The sequence below is a fragment of the Photinus pyralis genome, unplaced genomic scaffold (assembly GCF_008802855.1).
Source record: "Photinus pyralis isolate 1611_PpyrPB1 unplaced genomic scaffold, Ppyr1.3 Ppyr1.4_LG10, whole genome shotgun sequence".
NCBI classification, from domain to species: domain Eukaryota; kingdom Metazoa; phylum Arthropoda; class Insecta; order Coleoptera; family Lampyridae; genus Photinus; species Photinus pyralis.
In genome coordinates, this window is record NW_022170250.1 from 4,975,911 (window position 1) to 4,994,146 (window position 18,236).

Consider the following 18,236-nt stretch of genomic DNA (forward strand, 5'->3'; position numbering starts at 1 on the left):
GTCCATGTACTATATGGTCTAAGAACTGAATGCACCCAAAAATCGTGCTGATTCCCTTTCACGCACTGCGCATGAGTCCCAACGGCTCCGCCATTAAAAGTCGGCCACTGTAGTTGGAGTTATTTTTCCACGCGCAGGTCGTATGTACTGCCTCTCTATTTACTTATATACAACTCTGTGGTTGCCCCATACATAAATAAAACACGCCCCATACGGCCATACCATACACATGACATTCATATGTCTATGGGTTGCCTGGCATTGGCATCTTGTTGATACCAAAATAGATTTTTGATAAACCAAACAGGTTTTTAACACATTTATTTATTACATTGTTGTTAGGTATGGATGGAGATGACACCCTAATTAAAATAGAACCAAAACAAGAAGAAGAAATCCATTCCTTTCTTCAGGGACACATCTCAGTAAGCAACGATGTTTTGGTGACGATAAAAGACGAAAATACCATCAGTACACCATGTTCTACATTTCTTTATAATGAAGAAGTACAGCAGCACTCTAAACGTGTCCGTATAACGCCGTGTAAAACAGTGTCTAATGATTTTAAGTGTGCCCATTGTGATTATGGGACAAATTTTAAAAAGTACTTCAAACGCCATCTTTTAAAACATAAAATTTCTAAAGATTTTAAATGTGATGATTGTGATTATGGGACAAATTATATAAGCAACTTCAAGCAACATCTTTTAAAACATAAAGTCTCTAAAGATTTTAAATGTGGTGATTGTAATTATGCGACAAATGTTGTGAGTTACTTCAAAAAACATCTTTTAATACATAAAATTTCTACAGATTTTAAATGTGCTACGTGTGATTATAGAACAAATGTTAAAAAGTACCTCGAAATACATGATTTAAAGCATAAAGTTACTAAAGATTTTAAATGTGCTGATTGTGATTATGAGTCAAATTATAAATCACATTTTAAACAACACCTTTTAAAACATAGAAGTTCTAAGGATTTTAAATGTTCCACTTGTGCTTATGGGACAAATAATAAACACTACTTCAAACGACATCTTTTACAACATAAAATCTCGAAAGAATTTAAATGTGCTGATTGTGATTATGGCACAGACTCCGGCACAAATGATAAATATGTCTACTGTCAACATCTTTTAACACATAAAGTTTTGAAGGATTTTAAATGTGTTGATTGTGATTTTGAGACAAATGTTAAGGGCAACTACAAAGAACATCTTTTAACACATAAAGTTTCTAACAAGTTTAAATGTGCTACTTGTGATTATGGGACAAACAATAAACAACTCCTCAAACGTCATCTTTTGACACATCAAGTTTCAACGGATCTTGAACGTACCGATTGTGATAATGAGTCAAATCATAAACCCGTCTTCAAACAACATCTAATTGTGACTATAAGACAAATTATAAACCGTATCTTAAACGACACCTCTTAAAACAAAGTTTTTAAGGATTTTAAATTGTCTAGAATTGTATAGAACAACAAACTTAGAATGGAATACCTATAATGTAAAGTTTATAAATAATAATTATATAATATCTTTGTTTATAAACAAAGATAATATTAAGAATAAGTAACCTAACCTAAATGTAAAAAGACGCGCCGCCATCTCGTGTTTGTTCTCGCAGCTTTGGCGTAAATGGCGCCAAATTTAAATATTAAATCAATATACATATATGTAAGGATGCGTTGCCATTATACTGAATTTCTCCGGATCTGTAAAAGGGACTAGCTCGAACCGAAAACGTAAATGAAACCTGCCTGCGAAATCCAAGTTTGTTTGTTAGAAGTCCAGATAAATTCAGTTTAATGCGGATGCACCCCAAATGGCGTAATGGCGGCAGTATTTAAGCCTGAGGCCGGATCGGAGCGACTGGAATAGTTCGATAAAGATCGCGCGCGTGTATTTCTATTGAAGCCTGACCATAGGCTCGATTTCTGTCGTGACCGATCGAAATCGCAACCGACTATTTTAGCCCGACGCTGCTTCCACGATCAATTGTCGTTAGTCGTAATAAACTCGTTTTTGAAGAAAAAGAAAAAAACTTTTGGTCGTACAATACATAGATTTAAATTTTTGAGCACGATTGGCAAGTTTACGGGTACAAATGAAAGCACCTCTGATGCTTCTATTCGTTATACTATGTTATTATTTAGATGTACCTAATAATATACTCGATTAAAATCATTCGAAAACCGACCGACCTACGGACACGAATTGCCGATTTCAATCGGCCCGATCAATTTGGATAAACGACTACAGTTCGTCGCCCCGATGAGGTGGACATCTGGCCTTAGAGAAGGAAAGTGAGAGGAGAGATAATAAAGATCGTAAAATGAATCCTTGGGCACCTAAATCATGGCCGCCGGGACAATAAAACCAAATCAAGTGTGATTTACAGCGAGTCTATATTCGAGTTACTGCCAGATAATCGTATCGCTCAGCTCGGAAGAAATTTAATCACCATTTACGTGCAAATCATTGACTTCTTAAAAAAATAAGAGGTTCGTTATAAAATCAAGTTACTGGGAGTCCATCTATCCGAGGAGATTGCAGCGGAGGGTTGCAGATTTCAAAGCACCAAGACGTGGCCATCTACGACATCGACAATTTGCGAGTCGCAGATAAAATTCCAAGATTCGACATCGACCGAATCATCAAGTTCAACAACTCCAGCTGTATAAAGAGACTTCATTCATACGGTAAAAAAAAGACAATATTTCTTTATAATAATTTATTTAAGGAGTTTGAATCTAACCCGAGGACTGAAGTGCTAAAGTATTTTAAATTAGAATTGTTTAGATGGTTTAGGTTTTTTTTAAGTTCAACGTAACTGTAATTATTTGCTTTGTGTATTTAAGTAAAATAAATGTAAGAATTGTAATCTTTTGCAAACGTAATTAATCTTTACTAACAGGAACAAAATGTTCTGCAATTCAAACGCACACCGAATTAATGACAATTGCATAATTCCTCCAAGCATATTAATTAGAGACGCTACGAGATATTTATAGGGATGTTGCATTTGAACTGCTGTGCAACATGTTTGTTCAAATCTTAGTTCAAATCCTTTTTAATAAAATAAGGTCTAGATGTCTGATGTCCATAATATTAACATAAGATGAAAGGATTCACTTATTACCATCCCTAAGCATTGACTCATTTTGTGATATTGCTCCTAACTTAAAACGTCTAAATTAAAAAGAATTCTTTACCTTATATCTCGCCTTACATTTATTGTTTACAATAATTATTGGTAGTTTCAATTGTTCACAACCGAGTTCACAGCACTCTACAGTTCCTATCTAAGACTTATGTGTTATTGATTGTAGAATAAATTATGGTACAATAATAGAACCATGGTGGATAAGATAAGGGGTACCTGTGGTTTGGTGTTGTTCAAAGCCAAATTTATTATTTGTGTCCTAATCACAATTTAGCACATTTAAAGTCCTTAACAGTTAGTGTTGTTGTTTGAAGTTCTTTTAACCATTTGTCTCAGCAGCATTTTTAAAATCCTTAGAAACGTTATGATTTAAAAGATGTCTTTTGATGTTGCATTTATAATTTGTCCCATAATCACAATGAGCACATTCAAAATACTTTGAGACTTTATGTTTTAAAAGGTGTTGCTTAAAGGTATATTTGTTGTTTGTCCCATAATCACAATCAGCACATGTAAATACCTTAGAACCTTGATGTAATAAAATATGTTGTTTAAAGTTGCATTTATAAGTTGTCCCATAATCACAATCAGCACATTTAAAATCTTTTGAAATTTCATCATTTAAAAGATGTCGATTGATGTTGCGTTTATGATTTGTCCCATAATTACAATGAGCACATTTAAAATACTTAGAAACTGTATGTTTTAAAAGGTGTTGGTTAAAGGTATATTTGTTGTTTGTTCCATAATCACAATTAGCACATTTAAAATCTTTCGAAACTTTATGTTTTAAAATATGTTGTTTAAAGTTGTTTTTATAATTTGTTCCATAATCACAATCAGCACATTTAAATTCCTTAGAAACTTTATGTTTTAAACGGTGTTGGTTAAAAGTATGTTTATTGTTTGTCTCATAATCACAATTAACACATTTAAACTCTTTAGAAATTTTATGATTTAAAAGGTGTTGGTTAAAGTAATATTTATCATTTGTCTCATAATCACAATTACCACATTTTAGACCCTTAGACAATTTATGTTTTACTAGATGCCGTTTGAAGACGTGTTTATTATTTGTCCCATAATTACAATCAGCACATTTAAAATCCTTAGAAACTGTATGTGTTAAAAGGTGTTGATTAAAGTTATATTTACTGTTTGTCTCATAATCACAATTAGCACATTTCAAATCCTTGGAAACTTTATGTTTTAAATGGTGTTGGTTAAAGTACTTTTTAACATTTGTCTTATAATCACAATCAGCACATTTAAAATTTTTCGACACGGCTTTACACTGAGTTAAAAGGTGAAAGGCAGAGTGTGGCTGGACATCATTATAAAAAAATTTAGAACACTGTGCGCGAACTGTAACTTCGTCCTTTATGGTAACCAAAGGTTCGTTACTAACCAAAATGCTTCCCTGAAGAGAAAAATTGATTTCTTGTTCCTGCTTTGGTTCGATTTTAACAAGTGGTGTACTGTCACTTCTATTCATACCTAAGAATAATAGTAGAAATGTATGCGTTCTTACCGGTTCTTACTTTTGTTAAGCACGTAATAAAATAACCGCTACTCTCAAATGCAACGTTGTCAAATCTTATAGGTAATAACAATCTTGTAAATCACATCGTGATGGCGGATTTACAATTCAAGTAAATTAGAGACTTTTTTACCTCTTATTTTGCTGTTTCGTTATGGTCATCGTTATATGCTACTGCGCAGTTGCGAAAATGTAATCGGCTTGCTTAAGGTGGGTTCACATTGATAAATATTTTTACGTTGCGTGTTGAATTTTGGCAAACGTATTTGCCACGGAAATTTATAATGGTCACGTTTTTATAAACTGCAACAGATTCCTTTATTTACAACGCGCGATTATCTGCGTTATCTTAATGGTAATCTATAAAAATAATGCTATAAAGGAGCTATTTTGTAACGATTTTTTAAGTTTTGATTGATGATATGGCACACTCTTGCTTTCTCCTCAATCTTAACATTACCTAACTGTTTTGTTTGTAGTTTATACTATTGATGATTACGTATGCATATTATAATGAACTTTTACTTGCACCCTAAATCTTTTTTATAACAAACAGTATAATTAATTATTAATAAAAATGTACAGAAGGTTAAATGACTGCACAGAAACAAGATAACAATGAATAAAGTATTTTGTATTCATTGCAAGAAAACGTGCGAATTGCAGAATATAAACGAGATAAAAAACGTCGTTTATTTGAAAAGGTGCAAAAACTCTGTTATATATTTGTATATTAAATAAGATAATCGGACACTCGAGATTCAGATTAACAGTGGGACCTCTGGTGGCAGCACATTGTAATTAATCTAGATGATGTTCGAACTTGGATTCCAGTGAAAAAAGACAGATTTAAAACTTTAGGTTTACATTCGCATCAGAAAGAGAGATTGGGTGAAAGATCGAATGACGCTACCTTGTTAATTTATAAAATATGTAGTTATGTCTTGTTAATTAAATACTTATTATTACAATTACAATCCCTTTAGCGTTTGGATCGATTTTGACTTATTTCGAGTACGTCTGTTCAATTTGTTTTCAAGCTTGTGCACTATTTTGTTTGTTTGACATTTATTTAATTAAAACTTAAAAAACTTTCATAGGAATTTTTTAAAAAGTTAGTATTTCACAGCACTCGACAGTTTCCACCTGACATTTTTGTTGATATTTGAAAACCTTATAGGTACCTGTTAAAAGGTGTTCCTTGAAATATTTTTTTTATTTGTCTCACACACAATGACTACATTTTATAATCATTAGAATCCTTAAGTAAGGTATGTTTCACGAGGTGATTTATGATTGGTGCCAAAATTTCAATCAGCACATTCCAAATCCTTCACAAACTTTAAGTTTTGAAAGATGTTGTTTCAGGTGGGGTGGCGTTCATCATTTGTCCCATAATCACAATTAGCATATTTAAATTCCTTAGAAACAGTATGTTTTAAAAGGTGGCGTCTAAAGTGGTGTTTATCATTTGTGCCGTAAGCACAAGTAGCACATTTAAATTCCTTCGCAACATTATGTTTTAAAAGGTGACGTTTGAAGTGGTATTTATCATTTGTCCCATACTCACAAGAAACACATTTAAATTCCTTAGAAACTTTATGTTTCAAAAGATGTCGTTTCAGTTTGCGTTTATCATTTGTGCCATAATCACAATCGGCACATTTCAAATCGTTCAAAACTTTGTGTATCAAAAAATGATGTTTAAGGTAGTGTTTATTATTTGTCCCATAATCACAATCAGCACATTTAAAATTTTTCAAAACTTTACGTTTCAAAAGATGTTGTTTAAGGTTGTATTTATTATTTGTGACATAATCACAATCAGCACATTTAAAATATTTAAAAACTTTATGTTTTAAAAGATGTTGTTTGAAGTGGTGTTTATAATTCGTCTCATAATCACAATCAGCACATTTAAAATCTTTCAAAACTTTATGTTTTAAAAGATGTTGTTTGAATAGGTGTTTATTGTTTGTCCCATAATCACAAGTAGCGCATTTAAGATCCTTCGAACCTTTATGCATTAAAATATGTTTTTTAAAGTTACTTTTATACTTTGTCTCATAATCACAATCAGCACATTTAAAACGCATAAAAACCTTATGTTTTAAAAGATGTTGTTTGAAATTGTGTTTATAATTTGTCTCATAATCACAATCAGCACATTTAAAATCCTTCAATACTTTATGTTTTAAAAGATGTTGTTTGAAGAGGTGTTTACTGTTTGTCCCATAATCACAACTAGCACATTTAAGACCCTTCAAAACATTATGTGTCATAAGATGTTTATTAATGTTACTTTTATACTTTGTTTCATAATCACAATTGTCACATTTAAAATCCTTCGAAACTTTATGTTTCAAAAGATGTTTTTTAATGTTACTTTTATACTTTGTGTGATAATCACAATCGACACATTTAAAATCCTTCGAAACTCTATGTTTCAAAAGATGTTGTTTAAGGTTGCGTTTATTAGTTGTGTCATAATCACAATCAGTACATTTAAAATCCTTAGAAACATTATGTGTTAATAGATGTTGTTTAAAGTTGCCTTTATGATTTGTCCCATAATCACAACCAGCACATTTAAAATCTTTAGATACTGTTTTACACAGAGTTAAAAGGTGACGCTGAAAGGAAGAGTGTTGCTGTACTTCTTCATTATAAAGAGATTTAGAACACTGCGCACTATTGCTAATTTCATCTTTTATTGTCACCACAGCTTCGTTAATTACCAAAATGTTTCTTTGAAAAGAGGTATCGATTTCTTCTTCCCGTTTTGGTTCGATTTTAATGAGTAGTCTGTCATTATCTCCATCCATATCTAACAATAACAATAAATTTGTAAAAATCTGTTTAGGTTCACTAAAAATCTAGAAACCATATGTTTTAAAAGATGTTTGAAGAGGTGTTTATTATTTGTCTTATAAGCACAAGTAACACATTTAAGATCCTTAGAAACTATATGTTTTAAAAGATGTTTGAAGTTGCTTTTATAATTTGTGACATAATCACAATCAGCACATTTAAATTCTTTAGTAACTTTATGTTTTATGAGGTGTCGTTTGTAAAGGCGTTTATTATTTGTCCCATAATCACAAGTAGCACATTTAAAATCCTTATAAACTTTATGTTTTAAGAGATGTTGTTTGACGAGGTGTTCATTATTTGTACCATAATCATACGCAGCACATTTAAAATCCTTAGACACTCTTTTACATTGAATTAAAAGACGTTGAAAGTAAGAGTGTTGCTGTGCTTCTTCATTATATAGAGATTTAGAACATTGGCCCGTATGAATAAAAGTAAGCAAATGCTTATACTTGCAAAATTCAAAGTAAATACTCGTAAGTGCTCCTTCGCACTGGGCGACTTAGCAGCGCTTCTAAGCAGAAGGACAGGACGCAGTGCAACGCTGCTAAACCATGCTAAACTGACCAGTATGAAGGGGCAGTTACGAGTATTTACTTTGAATTTTCTAAGTATAAGCATTTGCTTACTTTTATTCATACGGGCCATTGTGTACTAATGGTAACCTCATCCTTTACTGTAACCAAAACTTCGTTGCTTACTGAAAGGTGTTCCTGAAGAAAGGAATGGATTTCTTCTTCTTGTTTTGGTTCGATTTTAAAGAGGAATGTGTCAGTACCTTTATCCATACCTAACAACAATAATATATTTGATTTATCAAAAATCTATTTTGATATTAAACAATATATAAGGTTTGTTCGTTTGTCTGCACTAATCAACACCGGTGTACCAAATGCGTTCGTTTGTCTGTTTGTAACTGCATGCATTCTGTTCGTTTGTGTAGTGCAATTTGCCCATTTCAGTTCATAACAGCACAAACTTGTTCGTGCATTTTAGTGCGAGCAACTTAGTGCAGCATAAATTAGACGTGAAAAGACCGTTCTCATAACCATAAACATTTTGAAAAAACAAGGTGGGGAATCTGCGATGAAGAAATTATTGGAAATGGAACTTTTATTTCATGATATTATTGAACAATTTATAAGTAGATCGTCAAGTGACTAGTGAGGAAGATAATATTGCAGAGGTCATACAACAAGTAAATGAAAAATAGTTTCCTGTATAATAAATAATAAATTTTTTTTGCTGGTTATTTATTTACTATACCCTAAATAAGCGTTCGTTTGTTAGATGCCAGTGCATCAAAAACTGATTACTCCAGCTTGCACCGTGACGTCACATCAGTGTTGCACCAAACCAATCGCGCAAGACAAACGAACAAACCTATAGAGACAGATCCCAGGGCAATCAAATATTCAGCCGTTAAACTTAATTATGGTTATCTGTCAAAAATGATATTCTCATATATGTCTATGGTCATTTTACCTATACCAAGGACGTTAAAAATACACGTCCTTGGCCTATACATAACGCAAAATAACGTTTTTCGGCAGACATATGCTAATACTCATATGTCTACGTAACCTGCACGTTAAGTTTGACGTTTCTGGTACATCACAGGGCTGATTACTTACTTTCTGAGTAACAGAATTTGTTGAATAAAGTGTTACACAATACCCGATCAAAGACAATGCTACTAAATTTACATGTCGCTTTGGTTATACGCATACTGAATTACCGACGAAGGACGCGGCGCAATTCATATACAGGGTGTTACATATATGTATGTTAAAAAATAGGGTACAAAGGGGCTCAAAGAAACACTTTTTCCAAATAAACAGAGGGCCCAACGTGTTTTGTTTGGAAGCCACTCTCAAAAAAGTGGTGAAATTTGCGATTCATTTTAAATTTTTTTCTCAGCAACCATATTGTTGAATAGATTTTGCGGTATGCGTTCCGATTTTGAAAAATGTTCAAATTCCTACCACGAAAGAGCGCACCAAAACGTGGGTGCGATATCGACGAAATTTGGTAACTGGGGTTTATTGAACATGAAACTAGTTTTTGAAAATTCGATAGCTACGCTCTCATTTTCCGTAAATTCTGAAGAATTTTTTACACAAATTTTGATTAACACCTGAAATAAATCTTGGCGACTAATAGAAAAAATCTTTGATGAAAACTCTACCAGAGTCGCACAAAAGATTACAATAAAAACAAGTATACCTAGTTGATTGCAATGACAAAAAATTATGCCGAAATACATGAAACAATTAAAACAAAATCCCTGCAAGAAAGAAAAGCGTACATTCACAGTATCTGGTATGTTTTATGACTGGTCTGCATGTATTTTATTATCATGTTGTGAAATTATTTATAATTGAACAATTTTTAATGTCTATGGAGTAAAATAAATAATAAAATTATTACTATTATAGTAGATAATTAGCAGAATGCCAATTCTGGATCCAATCAGAGTAAAGGTCCTAAACCACAGCCAGATGAGCCTAGTGAGAAACAAAGGCTGAAAACAACACAACTATTTTTCTAACGTACCTAATGTGGTCATTAAATTTGTTCCTTTCACTGAGATACGGTCAGGAGACCCTAATGTATCTCAAAAGATGTTGCTCAAATTTATTATTTGTGATTCTAAAAAGTTTAGACCCCTTTTTGTTTTAAAAGATGCTATTTAAGATAATTTTTACTTTTGATCACATAATTGTCTTTTATGTTATGTTTTAAGAGGCATTGTTTAAAATACGATTTATAATTTGTCTCATAGTCACAATTAAATCAGTACGTTTAAGATCCTTCGAAACTTTATGCGTCAAAAGATGTCCTTTGCAAACGCATTTATCATTTGTGCCATAATCACAATTAGCACATTTAAAATCTTTAGAAACTTTGTGTTTTAAAAGATGTCGTTTGAAGTCTTTTTTAATATTTGTTCCATAATCACAATCAGCACATTTAAAATCTTTAGAAACTTTGTGTTTTAAAAGATGTCGTTTGTAGAGGCGCTTATTATTTGTCCCATAACCACAAGTGGTACACTTAAAATCTTTAGAAACTCTATGTTTTAAAAGGTGTCGTTTAAGATATGATTTATAATTTGACTCATAATCACAATAAGCACATTTAAAATCTTTAGAAACTTTATGTTTTAAAAGATGGTATCTGAAATACTTTCTAACATTTGTCCCATAATCACAATCGGCACATTTAAAACATTTATTACGCTGCGTTGAAACGTTATGTTGCAAGTCAGATTCCCGTATTTCTTCATTATAAAGAGGTTCAGAACACGGTGTACTAAGGGTTACTTCGTCCTTTATCGTCACCAAAACTTCGTTACTTACTGAAATGTGTCCTTGAAGAAAGGAATGTATTTCTTCTTCTTGTTTTGGTTCTATTTTAATTAGTAATGTGTCATCTCCATCCATACCTAACAACAATAAATAAATGTGTTAAAATGGTTGTTACTTACTGTTTGAGTAACAGAGTTTGTTTAAATAAGAACAACCTGAAAAACTTTTAATGCAATGAAATGAGATTTGCTATGTTGCTTTAGTTATACGCCTTTCATAATACCATAGAAAACTAACCCATAGGTCTTGCCATAGCTTTTCTATGGATGTAATGTTTGAATAAACAAAGAAACTAGAAATTCACATATTTTCTTAGATCAGTTTATATGATCTAAGCACTTGACTTGATTAAGTGCGGTACCATAAGTGGACTTTTTTTTTTTTTTTCAAGGGCATTGGATTAAGTGCGGTACCAACCCCCGTAAGTTCTAAAAAAAAACTGAATGTCGTAATACACCAGCGGTCCCTAAACGGTTCTAACTTTTGCATGCTGAAGTTACATTGGTTTTTTTTTAAGTATATAAAGCAAGAAAAAGGCCGAAGGAACTCGAAAGATGTGCAAGAGGCGCCGGGTCCCCTTAACAATAAACTGGAGGAGTGCACTGTCGCTATAAAAATAGGTAATCTCAAATTTCACTTATTCTTACCTCGTAATGCAAATTGAGTGAACAGTTACAGGTTCGTGGGAACTAATAATGGATAAAGGGTCCAGGTCCAGAGAGAAACCGTTAATGGAAGGAAGCTCGTGTTCTACGACTCTCTTGTAAGCAACACATATCGACAAGTTGATGCTCCTTCGTAATGGAAATTGTGTCGAGTTCAATCGTGATATATCTAACACGATAAGTTAAATATGTAATCTCCATTGAATGAGGGATTTGCATATTTACAAGACGCTAATACATGTACCTATGTAGAAACACGAGCACGTGAGACATTGTTAGACACGTATCTCGTTCTGTTTGATGGGTGCACCGTAGTATGTAAACGAAAACGTGTCATTCGCTAACAAAGTTACACAAAGATTGTAAAAAAAGTTTGTATCCTGATAATAAAACGATTGTCCTCTTTTGTTATCTGGAAGCGTTTATTTCAAAAGTGACCCACACACCGAGAAATGTAACTCACCTACATACAAAAACCCAGATTGAGAAGTCCTCGCAGGGATGATAGAAGGGTAGTTCCTCTTAAAAACCCATGCCACAGTTTTTCTAGAAGTACCCGAGAATTTGAGAAATTAATTTTTAAATATGACCTTGCACGTACTTCTAAACAGAACACCTAACTTTGACATCGCATTAAAGAAGTTACAGAGAGGTTGGAAGAAAACCCCCTATAGGGATGATAGAAGGGATGTTCCTCTTTAAAACCCATGTTACAGTTTTTCTAGAAGTGCCCCAGAATTCGAGAAATTAATTTTTAAATTTTTACCCCCTATAGGGGTGATAGAAGGGATGTTCCTCTTTAAAACCCATGTTACAATTTTTCTAGAAGTGCCCCAGAATTCGAGAAATTAATTTTTAAAGTTGACCTTGCACGTACTTCTAAATAGAACACCTAACTTTGACATCGCATTAAAGAAGTTACAGAGAGGTTGGAAGAAAACCCCCTATAGGGGTGATAGAAGGGATGTTCCTCTTTAAAACCCATGTTACAGTTTTTCTAGAAGTGCCCCAGAATTCGAGAAATTAATTTTTAAATTTGACCTTACACTTACTTCTAAATAGAACACCTAACTTTGACATCGCATTAAAGAAGTTACAGAGAGGTTGGAAGAAAACCCCCTATAGGGGTGATAGAAGGGATGTTCCTCTTTAAAACCCATGTTACAGTTTTTCTAGAAGTGCCCCAGAATTCGAGAAATTAATTTTTAAATTTGACCTTGCACGTACTTCTAAACAGAACACCTAACTTTGACATCGCATTAAAGAAGTTACAGAGAGGTTGGAAGAAAACCCCCTATAGGGGTGATAGAAGGGATGTTCCTCTTTAAAACCCATGTTACAGTTTTTCTAGAAGTGCCCCAGAATTCGAGAAATTAATTTTTAAAGTTGACCTTGCACGTACTTCTAAATAGAACACCTAACTTTGACATCGCATTAAAGAAGTTAGAGAGAGGTTGGAAGAAAACCCCCTGTAGGGGTGATAGAAGGGATGTTCCTCTTTAAAACCCATGTTACAGTTTTTCTAGAAGTGCCCCAGAATTCGAGAAATTAATTTTTAAATTTGACCTTGCACGTACCTACTTCTAAATAGAACACCTAACTTTGACATCGCATTAAAGAAGTTACAGAGAGGTTGGAAGAAAACCCCCTATAGGGGTGATAGAAGGGATGTTCCTCTTTAAAACCCATATCACAGTTTTTCTAGAAGTGCCCCAGAATTCGAGAAATTAATTTTTAAGTTTGAACTTGCACGTACTTCTAAATAGAACACCTAACTTTGACATCGCATTAAAGAAGTTACAGAGAGGTTGGAAGAAAACCCCCTATAGGGGTAATAGCAGGGATGTTCCCCTTTAAAACTCAAGTTACAGTTTTTCTAGAAGTGCCCCAGAATTTGAGAAATTAATTATTAAGTGGATTTGTTAATTCTTTTAAATGTGAACGTTGTGATTTTAGTCATCTGATTTGCGCATGCGGTAGCTGTGGTTATGAAGCCGATTTTGCGTGATGTTTGCTGTCATTCACTTGTAAGGTTTGTTTTTAATTTTCGGCGTCCCTAGACTATAGTATATTAAACCACGATCTCTGCTTTTTTTATTCCATAAAAATTTCTCTTTTTGGTTATATGATTTTGTGATCCTGTATATTGTACCTATACGGTAGACAATTGCTATCCTCGTGTAAGTGCACGTGCACGGCGTAGTAGTTACTGTTATGGAGGTGGTTATTGCCAGTGGATCTACTACCTACCTATAAAAGGTCTGTGTACAGTTCATACACGTTATTGTGATGGTTACGGCTGGTAAAAGTTACAGCGAGGGCGGTAGAAAAGGCCTTACAGGGATGTTCTTGATTAATAACCGATTTTTTTGTTTTTCTAAAAGTAGGTACTCTACAATTTAAGAAAAAAATTAAGATTGTCCTACGTAACGTAACTTTTCTATCAACACGCAGATATAGTAGTTGTAGTTTGATAAACAATTGTAAATAAAGTTATGCAAAGTCTAGAAATTATCAAATAAATGATTTAAGGGAACGTAGGTGATTATAAAACACCCTGTACATTTAGAGTGAAGTTAGCTACGTTATGAATTAAGCTTGAAGTTAGGATATCTTTTGTCCTTTATGACTTTTTTATGTTTTATGTAAACAGTTAACCCAAACTCAGTTTGTCTCAGGTAAACGACTCACTTCAAGCGTAAAACCAATACGCCTAATACCTCCTTGTATGTCATGGACACGGTCATGGATGCACTTCTATGACAAATATTGTATTAGGTATTACACCTACAAAAGCCATATATATAAGAGAAGTATATATATGACAAAAGCTGAAATTTTTTGTCTGTGTCACTACTACCTCATGGCACAGCGTAGTTGCCACAGTTGTGTAGGTGGTTATGTTTATACTTACTATAATCAAGCTTATGTCCGTTTGCACCCACAAATTTAAGCGAGGCTTAGCTTAAGCGTAGCTTAACATCCATGGCAGCCATTGTCTCAATAATCGTTGCCATGGATTTTAAGCTACGCTTAAGCTAAGCTCCGCTTTAGATTTGTCGTGTCGGTGCAAACGGCCATTAGAGAAAGAAAGAGTGACGAGTTATAATGATCGTAAAGTGAAGCCCACATTTGTTTGTCATTTCACCGAAAACTAACCTATAATTTATATCTGTGAAAAAATATACTTTCGTGTGTTTTTTGACTATCACTTCCGTGCACTACAATGTACCATTGTCCAATAATGTTTTTAATCGCACACTTCGAGACTTAAGGATCGCATAAACACGAAAATGAAAATTTAAATAAACTTTGGCTCCGAAAATATGGCCGCCCCAGCCTTCAACGCGCAGCATTGCCCTTGATAGGATATTACCAGTCCCCTTTCTTTCATAGTTTAAGTAATCAAGCTTCAATCTGCACCTTACTTATTTTACCAGTGGCGATATATATGTGATTATTGGTTGTTTTTTACACTACTGGTATACTGCACGATTGCCAAGAGCGCTCTTTGTTTGACCCCATGTATTTTTAGCGTATCACAACCAAGTTGCGGTAACGCTTATAATTTATATGCTCAGTTTTCCGTCGTCTGTCTGTCTGTTCCATCGACATCTCGGTCCCTGGGTCACCTGTGGAGACCTCGGGTTTTCGTTAATTCATAGCTGCTATGGAGTATATTTGCCTGTTACTCATCACAGTACAGGTAACACTTCACTTTTTTTGGTCGTTTCCAAATCTTGCTTGAGGTTGTTTTTATTGAAGGGATTATGGCAGCTGAAAAGTTGCGTTAACACTTCACTTTTAGTTCGTCTCCAAATTTGGATTTTGGTATACTTTCTTTTTGTTGAATTGGATTTGAATTACTTACTTTCAGGGAAAATATTTCTATAGTGACGGCAGAAAGTTGATAAACATTAGAAACTTATATAAATAAATGTACTGCTACTGGTATTATACATGTATAGATGATTTCACAAATTGTCGTACACTTTCACGTTTAGGCAAATCTAACTCGTAGCAATGATTGTCGGGACATTGATTGTAGGAGTACTACAATGCGATCAAAAATTAGTTGCTTTCTAGTGACCTTTGATATTTTTGTTTACACGAAAAATCGTACTTAACATGATCTTCCAAAGGCGACTCGACATCAACTCATTTTTGATCGCCCGTTATTATGTTGAGTGCGAATTAGTGGGAAATGGATTTATAGTTTGTCTTTGTTTTTCATTCATTATTTAAGAACAAAACAATTAACAAAAAAAAAACAAACAAAAATGCACATGTCACCTTAACAATTTAAACTTTGACCGTTCGGCGTATGTTTAGTAACTGCAAAGTCACGGCCTTATAAGATTTATGGCAAGTGCAATATTCAATTTTTACTGGGCATCTACTTTTTCAAAAAATAACGAATTGCAGCTAAACGAATCACTTTAGATGTCATGTGTAATAAAGTCAATAAAATTGACCAAGGAATCGAAATATGCAATAATATACAGGGGGTTGGTTGCACTTAACTTTCATATAAATCACCTTGTAATTGCAATTTCGTTGAAAATATTTTTTTCACCCACGCACTAATGGCGCCCCCTGTATAATTTCGCCTTTAAATAAAACCTGTACTGTAATTGATGAGTAACAGGCAAATATACTCCATAGCAGCTATGAATTAACGAAAACCCGAGGTCTCCAGGTGACCCAGGGACCGAGATGTCGATGGAACAGACAGACAGACGACGGAAAACTGAGCATATAAATTATAAGCGTTACCGCAACTTGGTTGTGATACGCTAAAAATACATGGGGTCAAACAAAGAGCGCTCTTGGCAATCGTGCAGTATACCAGTAGTGTAAAAAACAACCAATAATCACATATATATCGCCACTGGTAAAATAAGTAAGGTGCAGATTGAAGCTTGATTACTTAAACTATGAAAGAAAGGGGACTGGGCGTCGATTCCCGAAGATGTGTTTTGTTCACATCGACTGACCTTGATGTGAACGTCAATGCCACTGCATTCTCGAATCTACCACATCGAGCGAAAAGTTGATCGAACGCAACGACTGGTCTAGACCACTCGTTGCGTGAAAGTCATGCGCAGTTGCAGCTACAGGACGGATCTTGCAGCTGTTTTGCTATAGAGGTTATTCAGTGCCCTAACCTATAAATTCACATATTTTCTGTGAAATAAAACATGGAATTGTTCGAGGATTTTCTGGTTATTAATAGCAGTATCCATAATGCAAAAACAAAACAAAATACAAAACTGACAAATGACAGTTCAATTCTTGTCTGTGATTGGTTAGCGCATAAAGTTTGTCCACGATTCGGGAATGCAGCTAAACTTGAACTTATCCCTATCGTATACGATCATGACGTCATGGCAGCCGGTCACATCACATGCACATCACGGAGCATATCGACTAACTTCGGGAATCGATGCCCTGGTAATATCCTATCAAGGGCAATGCTGCGCGTTGAAGGCTGGGGCGGCCATATTTTCGGAGCCAAAGTTTATTTAAATTTTCATTTTCGTGTTTATGCGATCCTTAAGTCTCGAAGTGTGCGATTAAAAACATTATTGGACAATGGTACATTGTAGTGCACGGAAGTGATAGTCAAAAAACACACGAAAGTATATTTTTTCACAGATATAAATTATAGGTTAGTTTTCGGTGAAATGACAAACAAATGTGGGCTTCACTTTACGATCATTATAACTCGTCACTCTTTCTTTCTCTAATGGCCGTTTGCACCGACACGACAAATCTAAAGCGGAGCTTAGCTTAAGCGTAGCTTAAAATCCATGGCAACGATTATTGAGACAATGGCTGCCATGGATGTTAAGCTACGCTTAAGCTAAGCCTCGCTTAAATTTGTGGGTGCAAACGGACATAAGCTTGATTATAGTAAGTATAAACATAACCACCTACACAACTGTGGCAACTACGCTGTGCCATGAGGTAGTAGTGACACAGACAAAAAATTTCAGCTTTTGTCATATATATACTTCTCTTATATATATGGCTTTTGTAGGTGTAATACCTAATACAATATTTGTCATAGAAGTGCATCCATGACCGTGTCCATGACATACAAGGAGGTATTAGGCGTATTGGTTTTACGCTTGAAGTGAGTCGTTTACCTGAGACAAACTGAGTTTGGGTTAACTGTTTACATAAAACATAAAAAAGTCATAAAGGACAAAAGATATCCTAACTTCAAGCTTAATTCATAACGTAGCTAACTTCACTCTAAATGTACAGGGTGTTTTATAATCACCTACGTTCCCTTAAATCATTTATTTGATAATTTCTAGACTTTGCATAACTTTATTTACAATTGTTTATCAAACTACAACTACTATATCTGCGTGTTGATAGAAAAGTTACGTTACGTAGGACAATCTTAATTTTTTTCTTAAATTGTAGAGTACCTACTTTTAGAAAAACAAAAAAATCGGTTATTAATCAAGAACATCCCTGTAAGGCCTTTTCTACCGCCCTCGCTGTAACTTTTACCAGCCGTAACCATCACAATAACGTGTATGAACTGTACACAGACCTTTTATAGGTAGGTAGTAGATCCACTGGCAATAACCACCT

The 18,236-nt window shown here is 34.1% G+C and overlaps 1 protein-coding gene and 2 long non-coding RNA genes across 4 annotated transcripts; 1 reads left to right on the forward strand and 2 right to left on the reverse strand.

The window, feature by feature from the left end:
- Positions 1–2,270: 2,270 nt before the first annotated feature.
- Positions 2,271–5,123, reverse strand: LOC116162260 (zinc finger autosomal protein-like). Of its 2 annotated transcripts, none has more exons than XM_031475841.1 (2): positions 4,716–5,123; positions 2,271–4,671 (listed from the first exon to the last, which is right to left on the reverse strand). In XM_031475841.1, exon 2 carries the CDS (start codon positions 4,667–4,669, stop codon positions 3,494–3,496), a length of 1,176 nt encoding a protein of 391 aa, XP_031331701.1. In that variant the 5' UTR covers positions 4,670–4,671; positions 4,716–5,123; the 3' UTR covers positions 2,271–3,493. The 2 variants fall into 2 exon arrangements, with proteins under 2 accessions (XP_031331701.1, XP_031331702.1); XM_031475842.1 differs by having other exon boundaries at positions 4,848–4,877.
- A 4,774-nt stretch (positions 5,124–9,897) lies between these two features.
- LOC116162293 lies at positions 9,898–11,304 on the reverse strand. The gene is made up of 2 exons (XR_004143522.1): positions 11,197–11,304; positions 9,898–11,036 (listed from the first exon to the last, which is right to left on the reverse strand). It is a non-coding gene; the product is annotated as an uncharacterized LOC116162293 (long non-coding RNA).
- A 40-nt stretch (positions 11,305–11,344) lies between these two features.
- Positions 11,345–12,035, forward strand: LOC116162297. Its single transcript, XR_004143526.1, has 2 exons — positions 11,345–11,579; positions 11,632–12,035. It is a non-coding gene; the product is annotated as an uncharacterized LOC116162297 (long non-coding RNA).
- Positions 12,036–18,236: the final 6,201 nt, after the last annotated feature.